This window comes from Tetrao urogallus, assembly GCF_951394365.1.
Source record: "Tetrao urogallus genome assembly, chromosome: 5".
Classification (NCBI taxonomy): domain Eukaryota; kingdom Metazoa; phylum Chordata; class Aves; order Galliformes; family Phasianidae; genus Tetrao; species Tetrao urogallus.
In genome coordinates this window covers 62,402,270-62,417,698 of record NC_136818.1, presented here as the reverse complement: position 1 = coordinate 62,417,698, position 15,429 = coordinate 62,402,270, and the positions used below count along the sequence as shown (strand labels likewise).

Sequence of the window (15,429 nt, the reverse complement as noted above, 5' to 3'; positions counted from 1 at the left end):
CTTAAGTCTCTGCACTGGAAATCTGAGAGACTGGTCCACAGAAATAAAACAGTCAATTTTAAAAGGGAGATAGAAGAAAGAAAAGAAAAAAAAAAAAAAGATGATCTCAGGTCTGTTCCATCTACATTTCCTAGTGAAAGAAGCACTGGCAAGGCTGGGAACCAACAGGGAAGACAACCAACATGTAGTAATGATAACATGAAACATTAGCAGGGGCTCTGCTGGCACAGTGATTCCACCTCTGCCTGCTGTGACAAAGCAAAAAAAAGTGACAAGAGTTTACAGCTGGCTACTGGAACAGAAGCAAACAGCTCCACTGCATTTGCCGTTTTTCCCCCCAGCTATAAATCTTGAAGGATAAACACTTTTCCCCATCAACGACAAGGGTGAAGCAGGAAGGAAGGAATCTCAGTAAGGGCAACAAGGCAGACAACGCCTGCGTGCAGAAAACTGGCTACAGAAAATAAGAGATACAGACAAAAAGATAGGAAACCATTCAAAGAAGTATACCATATTAAAAACATCATATATACTATTACTACTTTGTGTGAGCAGAAGATGAGCAGGTTCTCACGTGCTGCTGTGTACCACAAGTCCATTTTGCTCAGTCTCAGCACTGTGCTGCAAAGGGCTGCACACCAGGCAGCACCACCTCATAGCACAGAGCAAACTACAGACCTGAAATAAGCATCACTGTCTATAGGTTTGGGTTGCAAATGAGAGCGCATCCTACAGGCTTGAACATAAGCACTGCTTTTCAGAGCTCTGAATCACAAGCAAGCCAGAGACTGCATGAAACAAACAGCAAAAATGGTAATGTTTTCTTAGTTATTTGTGGTCAGAATGGAGAAGAAATAGAGAAATCAAGAGGACAAGCTTGTCCAATCTCCTATTTGGGGAAACAGCCTAAGGTTTAGTCAAGAGAAAGCTTAAAGGATCACCCATGCCTTTATCTATAACCTTCCTGACCTAAACAATATGCTCAATCGTATTTCTACTTTGTCATCAAAACCATAGCACAACCTCCCCTTCAGAGGACAGCATTTGTAAGACATTCCCAGTAACCACCTCAATCAGCTGCAGCCATTTCAGGGTCACGATCTGTACACTGGAGTCATATGCACAGCACATTTTTGAAAGCATGCGTACTTTTAAATTGTTCACCATCTGTGTCAGGACTTGGAAACTCAAATATCATCAGCTACTTCCATCTGGCTCAGTGCTGAGATATTTCCTGTCCCAAAGTCCACTACAGGAATACTTTTTACATTACCAGTTGCTTTCATTTCACTTGGTTTCTGATACACCAAATGCTACACGCACACCAAGCTGGAGCAGAGACAACTTAATTCCCCAATAAAAGCACCCAGCCGCACTCCCTGAGCCCACTGTGTGCTGCCAACATCTCTGCCTGCAGACCAGCTGCCACAATGATGGCTGTGTTACAGGCTGAAGCATCAGCTGGGAGGCAGGCAGGCGTGCTGCTAGAAAGGCAGGTACCAACTGAGCTGCCTTCCACTTAGCCCCATTAGCCTACTAAGGTATTTCAAGCACTGTCATCAGCACCAAGAGGCAACTTATTTCTTTTTCAATTACTAAGTATTTTTTATAATTATTATCCCAGAAATCAGAGAAAACCTCTACAACCACGCGTTCTCAGTCTGGGCAAGCTCAGCACCCTTCCCTGGGAGCTGGGCAGTCCCAGGGCTCAGCCACGCTCCCCAGCATGTGCTACCTTATTATTTAGGAATTCGAATCTATGCTATCAGTACCTCTGTGCTTTGTTTGGAGAAGAAGGAAGATGCACACAGAGCATTTCCATGCTGTGAAGGGGTCAGGTGCCCTGCAGCACTCGGTCTCTCTGCATGCTGTTGCCTGTACACTCCTCACCTCCCACCTGTGCTTTCAGACATCACACATGCAAGTGGTTCAGGAGCCATGTGCCGTGCAGCTCTGCTGGCAATCGATGAGCAACTTACCATCTCCAGCACTGGGTCCATTACCAGAGGAGAACAATATAGTTTGCTGCTGCCAGCACACAGCATTTCCCCAGCACTCCTACTTCATGCTTCTCATGAGTGCAGCTTCATGTGGGATCCGATCAAGGTCTCTCCAAGCTCAATTAAGTTGTGAAGCTGTACAGAACAGAGCGCCCAGAAGCCAAGGTCCTACAAGCACACACTGATCACATACACCTTCACTTTCTTCCTGTCCCTAAATTACAGAGCAAAACTCCTCAGCTTTCTCACTTGTTTCTTCTTCTGGGTAACACAAAGACTTTTTGCTATTCCAGCTCCTTTCGGTGAAATTGGTTACAAGAAACCTCTGAAAATGATTTATAAAAAGCTTTGTACTAAAATAACACAAACAGTACCCTAAACAAAGCAGCACTGCTAGGAAATACTATACGTTAGGAAAAAAGGGCAAGCGTGGTGGCCAATAGTTACTCCAGTTATCCATCTGTTTCTTTTGTTATGTGTGTGGTTATATAATTACACATAATAGTTCTCACTGTAATTATTTCAGTTTAGTTACAAAGCTATATGGAGCAGAAAAATATTTCGAGAGATAGTACATATTTTGCTGATAAAACTGAAATTCCATAACTGCTGCTACTTGCGTTACAAGTCTTTACATCAATAATCACATTCAATGTACAAATTACATAAACATGAGAAGACTGATGATGCTATAAATGTATGTATTTTCACCACTACAGCCCAAAAACATAGATCAAGTTTTACAACCACAAATGTCATCTTTCTGAACATTCTTTAGATCGAGTACCGTTTCCACTTTCCTCCAAGCTCAAAAAAGCATTTCAGTAGCTCATTAAGGAATATATTAAGAAAAAACAAAACCCCACAGTCAGAATACTGCCAGGAGCCACCACAGGCCAGAAAGCAAAATTAAGCATTGTCAAGTTTGCAGAAAAGATACACTTCTCCTCCAGTTCATAACCAATGGCCCACCTCCGTACCAAGGAGTCCTCTACAGGAGACCATCCATAGGAACTGAGGTCAGCCATCCTTGCACGTTTTGTAAAAGCTTCAGCTTTGCAGGGAGTGCAAACATGAGGCTGATATCGCTAATGGAGCAAGTGCTTTCCAACTGGGTTAGCACTGGTTCCTCAATGGAGCTTCAATTCATCCATCTAAGGTAAGCTTCCAGCTATTTATCTTCAGTTAGACACATCCACAGGCATTTACTTAACAAGACATAATGGATTTCAGTCCTAGAGGACCACTATAGGGTTAGAAAAGGCATACCCTGTATGTGTTCCACAGACCTCCACATGAAACAACCTCCAGAAATACAAGTATTTCCCAAAAATGCTTAAGCCTGTAGTTGCAAGCAGAGGGACAAGCTCCCTGAAGATGCTGCTTCGGCTTTAAATTGCATTCAGTTTACTTCCCCCCTTCCTGAAAGTTTTGCCCATGCATAAACGAAAATGTATTTACTTTACACCAAAAAATGCAAAATAATAATAATAATCTAAACCAAACAGTCATTGCAAGGAACAGACAAACAGGAAAACCAAAGAAACCGACAGGGTAGGTACTACTTCCTTCTGTAAAACCTTTAACCAGGACCTCATCCTACTGTTACTTCCATACCTGTGTATGATGTGAAGCATAAAACCTCACTGTAACAAAATTCCCCCTTCTCTTCTCTCTTCTAGGAACAAGAGTGTTAATTCCTAGTGGATAAACTCTCAAAGCAATCCATAACTCAGGAGAGTTCAGGCAATGCTCAGCATCATGCCTGCAAGCAGCTGGAAGTCAGTGATGCGCTGCTCCATCCCAACAGCCTACAGCAGAGCCATAGCAGAGAGCTACACGGGTATTTTCCAGCACTGAAGTACAGCACGTTTTTAAAAGCTCTTGTAAAAACTCCAAGAACCTTTCAGATCAGAGACAACACACACGAAAGGTCTGGGGTAGTTTACTGCCCCTATAAAGTAGCACTGCTCATTAACTGATCCCACTGCAAACCCTAAAGGCTTTTCACCTGCAGCTGTGAAGCACAGAAATGATTAGCAATAAAGACAAACAGCTGAAGCTCACAACTGTCACAAGGTCTTTTCATTAGGCTGAAGTAGAGGCTGGTACCTCTCTTATCCCTGGATATTTAAAATGAGGGCCAAAAGCCAAGGTGCTACAGCTAAAAATAAATGCAGCGCAAATAGTGACCGCACACATGGAATGCACGCAGATTTCATAACATCCTATGCGAGAAAATGAATAAGGAAAAAACATATTTCTGCTAAAGCCCTTCTCAAAACAATACCTGTTTGTAACTGTGCCACTGGCAGCTCCCTTAGGAGAGAGTACATGTGGCCATGGCACACAGGAGGGCATGCTGTCTCCAAGAGGCTGAATCTGAACGTGCTTCCTCAGAATAGTAATGCACTAATAAATACATGAGCAAATACAGCACAGGCACATTTTTACTCCTTTGGTTCTGGACATCATAGCACAGCACTGCTGTAATAAATTCACGGTGCACAGAACGGCCTCAGAAAGACTCCAAATTCACTCACAGAACAGCATTGCTAAGATGCATCTTCATTAACTTCCTAAAATCCTTTCCTATTTTAATGCAGGCGTACAAAAGCAAAGTCCACCAACTCTTCATGAAGAACAGAGGGAGCCTCCAATGCCCCAGACACCACGCCAGCAACCCACAAATACTGGATTTTTGGGAAACCTGAAATCTGTTCTCAGCATTTGAGGTCCTTCCTTGCACAGCAGAAATGACCTGTATGAGTTTCAAATGGCATTACTCTTATTAAATTCCTGTCCACCCTTCCAAAGCGCCACTGTAAGGGAGCAATTGAAGCTGCACATCACAGCCTTCGTAAACTATTTTACCAACTAACTATATAGTCCTCCTTTAGAAATAAAAAAACATTTTTGTGTATCTGGTTTGAATATACTATATATATGCCTTTTGAAAAGCTATCCCAAGCCCTGGGAGGCACTACAACACCTGGCCTGGAAATATGGCAAGTCCATCCTATTTCAAAGCATCCCACATCAGGCAGGTTATCATTTCCCTGTTGTGACAAACAAACCAAACTGACCAGTAACAAGGAAAAACATAACAAGTCCCAAGTGGGGCAGCTTGCAATAAAATTGGTTTCCTTCCTGGGTTGGTTTGTTGTTGTTACAGTTGCTTGTTTTTAAAAAGCATGCATGGAAACACAAATCTTACCCAGAACACTGCTTATCTGGGCAGCTGGAAGGTGCTGATTGAGGACTGAGAACTGCAGACACCTCCTCAAGCACCTGCACTACCCTGTCTACCTGGGGAAAACCCAGGTAAGCCACAGAAGTGCATCAACAGTACATATACAATCACAGATAGACAAATTACTTAAGAAATGCTGGTATCCTTGATATATTTAACATTATCAATGGCCTACTAGCTGACATTGCACTTCCAGGCATCAGGTGCCATCCTAAAGTAATATATTCAGTACAACTCCATGTACACTTACCTAGCCCCTTCTTCATCACCACATTCATAAGACTTGCCTAAAGTTAAGAGCCTACACTAAGCACTACTCCCAGCATTATCCTGCTTTTTTGTCATTCATTAGGAGTAGCAGAAAAGAAGTATAGTCAGCATCCTGAAAATTAACAGGGTCTGAAGGAGAGCAGACCACCAGGAAGCTCTCCTTTCCCATCTGAGGCCAGCAGACTCACTGTTTCTCTGTTTACAAGAAAGATTCAACTGCCACAGTGGTGGTCTCATGCCTCCTTATCTGCTCTTAAAAAAACATTAAAGGTATTTTTGGCACAACTTTTGAAGCAACTGCAGTAGCCCCAGTTCTACCTCTTACTGCAGCTTGTGGAACGAAGGAAAAGGGCTCAACAACTGCAGAAGGCACAGAATCATTAAGGTTGGAAAAGACTTCCAGGATGCTCTAGTCCACCTGTCGATCCATCCCCACCATGACCATTAACCATGTCCCCAGGTGCTACATCTCCAGAGTTCCTGAAAACCCCAAGGGACAGTGACCCCATCAGCTCCCTGCACAGACACTGTGTGCCATTACCTGACTGCCCTTTCTGAATTTTTCCTAATATTTAGCCTGAATGCCCAAGGGCATTTGGAAATTAACCAAGCCATGTTTGTATATCTCAGAAGTGCTATTTAGGCTGACTTCCTAAAGCATCTCGTTGCACCTCACCTTCATTGCCATAAGCAAGAACATCAACATTTTCACCTCCAACTACAAGCATGAAACAGGAGCCTGAGCAGCTGTGCTCTGCAGGTAGGCAGCAGATACACACAGCTCCTGGACTTTCTGATGGGTGCATGGCTTTCTGAGCCACACCACACAGCTACCTCCATTCCCAAGCATGCCACATCCCAACAGCGAGATGAGAGCCCGAACACAGAGCTGCAACAACGAAGGAGAAGGATGAGTGGCATCAGGAGCGCAGGAAAGCTGCTGTAATTCAGCTGTTCATTTTCCTCTTTCAGATGGCTCCCTACACGATCATCTCATAGTCCCTCATGCTATTCCATCCCCAACCCGTTCCTCATCCCGCCTCCCCACGCTCTGAGCCCCACCAGGAAGCAGAGCTGAGTCACGCTCACGGCTGCCCTCTGAGATAAGTTTCACGCGCTGCTCCCCGTGTGGATCCTGGGCATGCAGTAGCTGCTGGGAACCCAGCACTGTGGGATGGGGTAGCTGAGCAGAAAGAGCGTTTCCTGAAACATCTGCACCCAATCTCTCTGTAATTTACTCCCAGTGCACTGAAGTCAGCAGCCTTTGGGACTTGAGGTGTTAAGAAAAGTTAGTTGTGCGCAGGAACACGCTAATCTAATAGGGGAAAAAAAAAACCACTATATATGCATTACATATAAACACATGGCTTTTATAGACACACACACTTCTGTGCTCCCACAAGGTAAGCAGCATAACCCACAGCCAATGACACCCTCCTGCTGATCGCTGCATCTGCTTCAGCACAGTGCCCACACACTCCGTCAGTTCAGCCCTGCAGAGACGGATGGCAGCTCCATTAGCAGCCCTGCTTGGAGGATGCAGGTGTTGCTGGTTTGCTGTCACACAACACGGTTCTGCTGTCACTCTCCAGCGCGGGCCGTGGCAAACAGTTGGGAAGACAACGTTCTTTTATTAGGATGTTCACCTTAACAGTGTGTTCTCCATTGCTGCTCCGGGACTACAGGACTTCCGCATTGATTCACTGCAACCTGGAAGCTTCACAACCAGTAACGAAACAGAACACCAGAAGCCTTGCAGGGTACATAATTCCCCATTTTTAACTACACAAGGACATATAAAATATGAATCTCCATCAGGAGGAAATTCAGCAGTGCAGAAAAGAGGCTGTCCTCTCCAAAACCTGCATTCAGCAGCATAACAGAGAATAGCAGCACCCAATTAACTCTAAATCCCATTTAATCTCCTTGCAACTGTCTCTTCTCAACTCTCACACCCCACAGTTCGTCAGAGTATTTCTCTGACACTGCAGATCATCCCACTCAGCTAACTCGAAGGAAAAACAGAAAAGAAAGAAATCATCATAGAAATAGCAAAGCTATTACCAAAATATGACAAAACTCCTAAGAGCAGCAGACAAACAAGAAGTGCAGAATGAGCTTCTGCTGAGGGCTCTGAGCCTTTTCAAGAGTTACGGCTTCAGCACACTCCCAACACAAAAGTGCTTGTGCCTGTGCTTTATGAAACCATGAAACAAAACAAAGACTTTTTAAAATTATACCTAAGTTCACTCTCTACAAATGCAGTTCCCCACACTGGATACCCAAAGCTTCCATCTCAACTGCCTCCACAATTCCTTGTCCTCTCGGAGCAAAGCAGCTCCAGGACATCACTCCCCAAAAAGCACCTCCAATGTGAGACATCACCCTGCAACCTAGTGCATGCCTTCCAGTGTCCTCAGGTTTCCAACACCAGCTCACACTGCGTGGTGACAGATCTATTCCAGCAGTTCAGAGGCACAGCACTGAGCACATGCCACAGGCTTGGATACCATACCCTTATTTTCAAGGGACGTACAAGCAGAATTTTAAAGTAATTCCTAAAATTCACTTGCGTTCTGTTTAATCCCACGCATTCCCTTCTTCCTGTTCCAGTTGTTACACAAGGCTTAGCAGTGTGTACACACAACCGATCTCAGGATCCAGACGCAATAACTGCGGGGGAAAACACTGCATTTCTTATTTCCAAATGGAACACGCAGGTTTATTATCCCTTTCCCCGCGACAAACGCTCTCGCTCGTGCCGGTTTTCTCCTCCTCAACCCCTACAAAACGCTTCCAATCCCAACGAAACACTGCCAGCACCGCGCCGGGCCTCCCGCAGCGCAGCTCCGTCAGCCCGAGAACAATCCGCCTCTGTGCCGGGGGACGGAAACAGCCCAGGGAGACATGGATCCTCGGGCAGCAGCGGGGAAACCCCGGCACACCGACACGGGGCGAAGCCGGGAAAAGAAACCCACGTACAAATAACTCCAAGCAGGAGAAAGTGGTGCTGAGAGCCGGGGTGGAGCGGGGGGGGGGGGGGGAAGGGGTGAGGAGGAGAGGAGAAAGAACACAAAGCTGCAACTTTCTGCTCGAGGATGTGACTCGAGCGCAGGTCGAGCCGCGCTCCCGCATGAACTCCTCAACTCCACCGGCCGGGAAAGGCGGCCGAGAGCCGGGAGAGCGGCCTTGCGGAGCAGCCGTGCGGCTCCTCGCTCGCCCCGCCGGGCCCAGTGCAGCCCCCGGCCCGGAGCAGAGCGGCCCGGCGGACGTGCGGGGATCCCCGCGTACTTCGCGGAGAGCCGTAGCGCAACAGGCGGGCGCGGGGCCCGAGGGGAGGCAGGGAGGATCCTCACCTACGCCGTATTTCTCCTCCCTTTTGGTGGGAACCCAACGGGTCATGGCGCTGAAGCGGCCGGAGCGGGCGGGGATGCGAGAACCCCGCTCCTACGCCGCCATTTTCCAACCGCGGGACGGGAAAAGTTTCTACCGACGGCAGTCATGTGGTGCGGGCGGAGCCAGCGGCCGGCCGGGGGGAGCCGGCCCGGGGCAGCCCCGGGACAGCGGGACGAGCCCCGCCTTCGGGAACCGGGGGACGCCGAGAGCGCTGCTCCCGGCCAGGACGGGGCCGAGCGGCCCCACCACGGAAAAGCCGGCGGCTCCCGGGCTGACCGCGTCCCGGCCTCGCTCTGCAGGAAACTCTGTCCCGCTCAGAAGCGGCTCCGTAGAAAAGCAGCGCGCTCCCCTTTATTCCGCGGTCAGAAAGTGGGAGCGGCCCGGGCTGCTTCCGAACTCTTCATAAGTCCGGTGAAGCGTTGGTTACTTTGGTTCCTGCTGTATTTTCGAGCCGCGGAGCCCCCACAGGATTTGAGCCTGGTCGCTGCCCGGAGGAGCGGCACTGACGCGGGGCTGGCGCTCGAAGCACGGCGGGCTGTGTTGGGAAAGCACCATTTCCGGGTAAATCCTCTGTTCTGAAGACAAAACAGCGCCTAAATAGTGACCTGCTCCAAACCCAACCTCTCCTGGCTGAATAGAACCATCGCAGTCCGAAAACACCTCTAGATCCCCAAGCCCTACCCAGCTCCCCCCCCCCCCCCCCCCCCCCCATGCCAACCCACCATGTCCATCAATGCCACATTTTCAAGGTACCAGATCACCTCTAGAGATGGGGACTCCACCATGTGGAATGTTTTGATTGCAGAAGAACCAATAAAAGTAATCATTCTGATCCTGATCTTCAACTTCTTGACCAAAGTTCTTTACTATGAGAGCGGTGAGGTGCTGGAACAGCTGCCCAGAGAGGCTGTGATGCCCCGTCCATCTCTGGAGGTGTTCAAGGCCAGGTTGGATGGGGCCCTGGGCAGCCTGGGCTGCTATGAAATGTGGAGGTTGGTGGCCCTGCCTGTGGCAGGGGAGTTGGAGATTCACGATCCTTGGGGTTCCTTCCATCCCAAGCCATTTTGAATCCTTGCGCTCCCAGAGAACATCAGCCTCAGGAAGCATCTCACTGGCTATCGCATCAGATTGCTCCTCTGTTGGAGAAGCTCCATGCAACACATGTAAGAATGCACATAGATCATACTTGAATGTCTTTGCCCTGCTCTTCTCATCAAGTATCACTGGACATGTAGGGAGCCACTTTCTACAACAGCACTCATTATCACCAGGTTTGGGGATCAAGTATTCAGCTCCAGCATCTAAAGGAGGCTACACCTTGTTCTATGAGCCTTCCCTTTTCCCATCCTTGTGATCTGTTCCCCAGGTCACTACCTACCTACAAATTCAAACTAATCTGAATTTCATTGCTCTTGTCCTGCTGAACCCAAGGGCTGCTGTGATAGATCCAACCTCTGCACCTTCCCACATTATGTCCTGGAGTGAGGAGATCAAAAGATTCTCAAAGTCAGCTGCCTGGCTTATCATCTTTACCTGCATTAATGAGTAAATGATTAGAGTCTTACCAAAGACAACTTACAACAGAGCTCTTTGATTTAACAGGTTTATTTTTCAGAAGATAAATCAAAGTGAGTTAATTGAAATAACAGGCATACTTGTCCTGTTGCTACAGTCGTCTTTGTAACTTCAGGAAAGCAAAAAGGGAGTGAAATGGAAAAGCAGGGGAGGTTTAGATTGGATATCAGGAAGAATTTCTTCATAGAAAGAATTGGGTTTTGGAACAGGCTGTCCAGAGAGGTGGCGGAGTCCCTATCCCTAGGCATGGTGCTTAGGGATGTACTTTAGTGGTAGGTGGTCACTAGACTTGATGATCTTAAGGTTTTTTCCCAACCTCAGTAATTCTGTGACTCTTTTAGTACTGATATATTCTTTTCTGCAGTGCCAGCAATTACGTGCAGCAAAAGTGAAGAATCTGAAGCAGCTCAGACATTAAATGGTTTAGAGACCTTTAAGACTATTAACGTAATAATCTCTTACAGAGGACTTGATTTACTTTCATTTAAGTTACTGATAACAAAGAACGACTTCTACAGACACCATACTAGCTTTACAGATACAGAAAGTGAAAAAATGATACAAAGCAGCACTGATTTTAATTTTAACCTGGACATAGTTGTAACTAACTTGTGCATGGCAAAAGAAGGCAGTGACAATATCATCTAATGAGTTACAGGCACTAAAGAATAAGAGCAGATAACAAAAAAGGAAAATTAACTCACCTCTTCCAACAACCAGCAACAGCTCAAGAAGAGTATAACCTCTGTCCAGGAAGAACCTATGTGTGCAGCTGCTAACCCTTAAATGAGGGTAAGAAGGGCTGGATCCTGACTCCACCCCTTCCATTCACTCAGATGCATTGCTTGCACCTGAGCTCCCTGGGTTAGCTGTGCTGCTTACCTGGTGCTTGCTCCCTGGTTCAGACTGTGACCTGGCCATTCTGCTGCAGTTTGTAAAGTGGCCTTTTGCTGTTTGCTGCCTTTCCTGGGCCCCAATGTTCTAATCTGAAATTTAAGCTGTTGATTTTCCTCTGTGTTGAAGGATGCTAAAGAAGAACGTTTTCCTTCATGAGAAATGCACTGCTTGCTGACACCTTTCTTCAGGTGTTAATTAAGGGTTAAATTTGATTCTTCTATAGATTGGAGCTACTTAATCTGAGTGTACACCTGCACTATATGGGAATTATGAATATTGTGGTTATGTTCCTAAGGTAGAAAATACCCTGTCAGTGAGAAGGGGCTTTTTCAGTTGTATTCTCTAATCACCTATAGCACAAACAACAGAAGTAATCCCATGGCCACCATAAAGACACACGTAAGGTTCTATATTCATTTTATTATTTTCCACATTTTCATTTTAATGAAAACCTTTTACAAATGCCATTGAAATTTTGATAACCAGTAAAAAATACTCCTCCTCGTTCACAATGAATAAATATTCCAATACTGGTTTTTATAGCTAGGAAAAAAAAAAAAAACCTGTAATAGGATAGCGCTGTAATGTTGAGAAAGTAGAAGATTTTTATTTTTTCTCCAGCAAATGTAATGTAAAGTATGCTTGTGAAAAATATTTTTCATTAACTGTAAAATGCTGTAGCTGACGTAGTTTACAAACTTGGGCATAATATGTTTCTTCACACTGTGCGTGTATGCTTTTCATTTGTGAAGAGGAAACTGAAAAATGCTGCTTTCCATAAAATCTGAAAGCTTTATCACATCATTCTGTCAGCTCTTTGGATTCTCTCCTTATTGTGTAATGCATCCCATGGAATTGGAGGCTCTTCTCCCGGAGCAAAGAAGCATTCCTTTTTGTAAGAGTAACTCCAAGAAACCCAAATGCAGCATTTGGCCCCAAATGAGATTTGAAAATGATGTCACAGAAATCAGGAGTGTATTTGGGAAGGGATGAATGGAAAAAGAACTGGTACTCTGAATTAAATATGTTTACAATAAATAAACTGTATAAAATGTATCGATGCAGTCGAGTTGTATTTCATTCTCACTGCGTATGACTACACAAGGGGAATCTTTGTTCCATCTCAGTTCAAAATCACTTTTTAGGGAAAATTTATGTTTCCTTTTTTTTTTATTGTCAAACCATATAGGTAAATTCAAAATTTACACGTACCATGCAAATTCCTCTTGGAAATATCCTTCCCAGGAGATGATGCTGAGAACTTATAAAATCTTATAATAAATAACTGTTTTGCTTTCCTATCTCTGCTGCAGATACTCTGTTGGAAATGCTATTGTTTCCTCTACAGATACTCATCATCTGTTTTGCTGTATGATTTTCATTTGGGGTGGATGGCCTCCATGCTCTTAGTTCATCTTTGCAATGAACAACACCCTACGTTCCACGTTTGGGTATGCACAGAATTCTTTAAACCTGATGGAAAGACACTTTCAAAGTACAATTTTGTTACAGCATATTGCTCTTGATGAGAATGGAAATGAAATTAATTTTATGAGTTTGTGCGACTAAAATGACTTCAGCCTTTTATCTTAGTCTTATGTATACCCAATATGTATATATTTTTAGCTAGGGAATCTCTTTCAGATGAATATGGGAGAATTAAGAAGTCAAAACTGAATTTCCTTCGACCTTCTTGTTGGCTTCAGTCTGGCAAAGAGTAGCATGTGTAAGCCTGCACCGAAGCTTAACAACAGCATGAGGAAAGTTCTATTCTTCCAGGCTTTGCCCGTGTGCTTTATAAGCATGCCCAGTGATCTTCCTTTCTGTTACTGTAGGATCATTTTGAGTATATATGAGCGTGTCTTAAGCTTTTCTTCTAGAGTGACAATTATATACCAGCATGCCGGATGCAGGACTTCCAATTGCAAACACAAGTGTTCCAAGGCAACGTTGGGATTTATGTATCAGTATATGCTGTTATGGCAGATAGTGCATTTGTCACACCAGTTTAGTACCTTTCAGATGGGTTGAAGGGAACACCTGGCCTTTCAATCTGCTCACTTTTAGTCAGTGCTTGCTTTCTTCTTGCATCTGAATTTTCAGTTTTATAGACTATTAAGCCGATTAGCTATGTTAAAGTTCAGAAGGAATATGAAGGAATACGAAGGTATTAATTTTATAGATATTTTTGATTGAACAGCCCAGATTTTAGCCTAAAAAAACTGAAGTTTGGTTGTCGGTAATGAAAGCCATTTCACTCCACTGGAAATTGCACAAACTGTTCTTGCTGTATTATGCTGAAAGTGGTGTAATGAATAAGACATCTTCACATGGTTTGATGTTTAAATGCAAATGTGTGAACACCTAGTTACTCTTTATAAATACACAAGGGTTTCCGAAGTGATGTATTTTAGGAAGGGTATGATTATCATAGATAGAGCTTGGTTTATACCCTGGTATTTTACTTTGTGTTCGAGAATAAAAAGAAATCAGATGAGTTTTACAGCGCTGCAGTAAATGGCTTCATTTCTACTCAAGGGGAAAATCTGTTTTCTGATCATACCAGACTGTGAGTTTTTACATTCTTCAGAGAAAAAGCATGGAGAAGTTTTATGAGGGTCAGCCTCTTCTATCCCCCTGCACTTGGCACAAATGCCATTTACACTAGTAGTACATCTTGTTCTGTGAAAAGAATAGCAGGCAGCGTGTCCTAGGCAGCATGTTTGTTTGATTGACGGCGAGTATTTTGGATGCTGTAGTTGCCTTGGGACAGAATGGCTGCCCTGCCAATGGGAATCTTCTCAGCAGGTGTCAGGAAGGCTTATTGCCTCCCTGCTTTCCAGCCCTCGCAGCTCATGTTTGGAGCACAAGGAGCCAAAGCAGTGCAGTTTCTATCCTGCCACACTGGGTTTATTCTGCAGGACCAGGGCAGCTGATGGATCTCGGATATCATGTTAGCAATTCCAGGTTTATCCAGCTTCAGTGCTGTCAGCATTTCCGTTGAACCCAGCTTTAATTTTTGTCTTTCCAACTGAAATCCTGGGCAACTGCATCAGGGGCACGTTGCAAGTTCCAAAACTTGATGCTTCATCCATTCCTTGTAAGAGCAGGACTTTAACCCCTACCTAATAGCAATGGACTCTGGCTCCCAAGGAAGTGCTCAGGAATATCATTGCAAATTTTACAGTCAAGCCCAAAGCATTTAGAGGAAAAAGTAGTACAAATCACTGCAAAATACAGGCTAAAATATAGTTTACTGTTGCTTAGTGGCAACCTGATCCTCTTTGCAGTAACTTTAAATAACCAACAGTATAAGGTTTTATGTGAGTGGGGTGGTTTTTTATTTCTGTTTAGTGGTAGTTTTTTCATATATTTGATATTTATACTCTACATGAGGTTATGAACTCCATTTACGTACCCTTAAGCAAACTCGAAGCTAACGGGCAAAACAAAATGCTTTATGGAACAACTTAGGGAAGAATTGCTCCCAGAGACCAGTTGCTTTACTTTATGCATTCCGACAGATGTATGGTTTAAAATATAATGCATTATGTACTGAATAGTTTAAGAACATTTTTCCAAAAAAAAAAAAAACAGTGAGAAAGACATATTCTGGTAGCTATATTCTGATAGACTCATTTTTTTATTGTAAGATAGATAATGATCAGATAGAGAGGAGTACAAGCTTGAGATGAAAACATACATTATTCCTGTTAAAAGTGCACTTAAGGAGCACTTAACATTTTGAAAGCACTGAACAAATATTAACTCTTTCTTGTGGGACAGTGCCCTTATCTGTATTTGCAGTGGAGAGGCAGCTATGCTAAGGCCAGCTTTTTAAATGTGACAGGCATTCGGGAATTGAGAACTCAAAATATCAGACCACTTCTGTCACACCTCTTGATTAGGTGATTTTCCTGAGGCCAGAAGCGACGCATTAGCTGGGGCAGGGTTAGATTTTATAATTTCCTCGGTCTGCAGGCAATGTTCTCTCTCTCCTTTTGAAGAGTGATATGAGATAACAATGAGAAATGACAG

General features: G+C 44.5%; 1 protein-coding gene across 11 annotated transcripts in view; it reads right to left on the bottom strand.

The window, feature by feature from the left end:
* DOCK1 (dedicator of cytokinesis 1) overlaps positions 1 to 8,925 on the bottom strand; it is a gene marked incomplete at both ends in the record, with an annotated part of 271,662 nt that extends 262,737 nt beyond the window's left edge. For all 11 annotated transcript variants that reach the window (XM_079535574.1, XM_079535578.1, XM_079535579.1 and 8 more), the window contains one exon: positions 8,880 to 8,925. In XM_079535574.1, the coding sequence (XP_079391700.1) occupies positions 8,880 to 8,925 (46 nt within the window). The remainder of the gene's footprint in view (positions 1 to 8,879) is intronic.
* Positions 8,926 to 15,429: the final 6,504 nt, after the last annotated feature.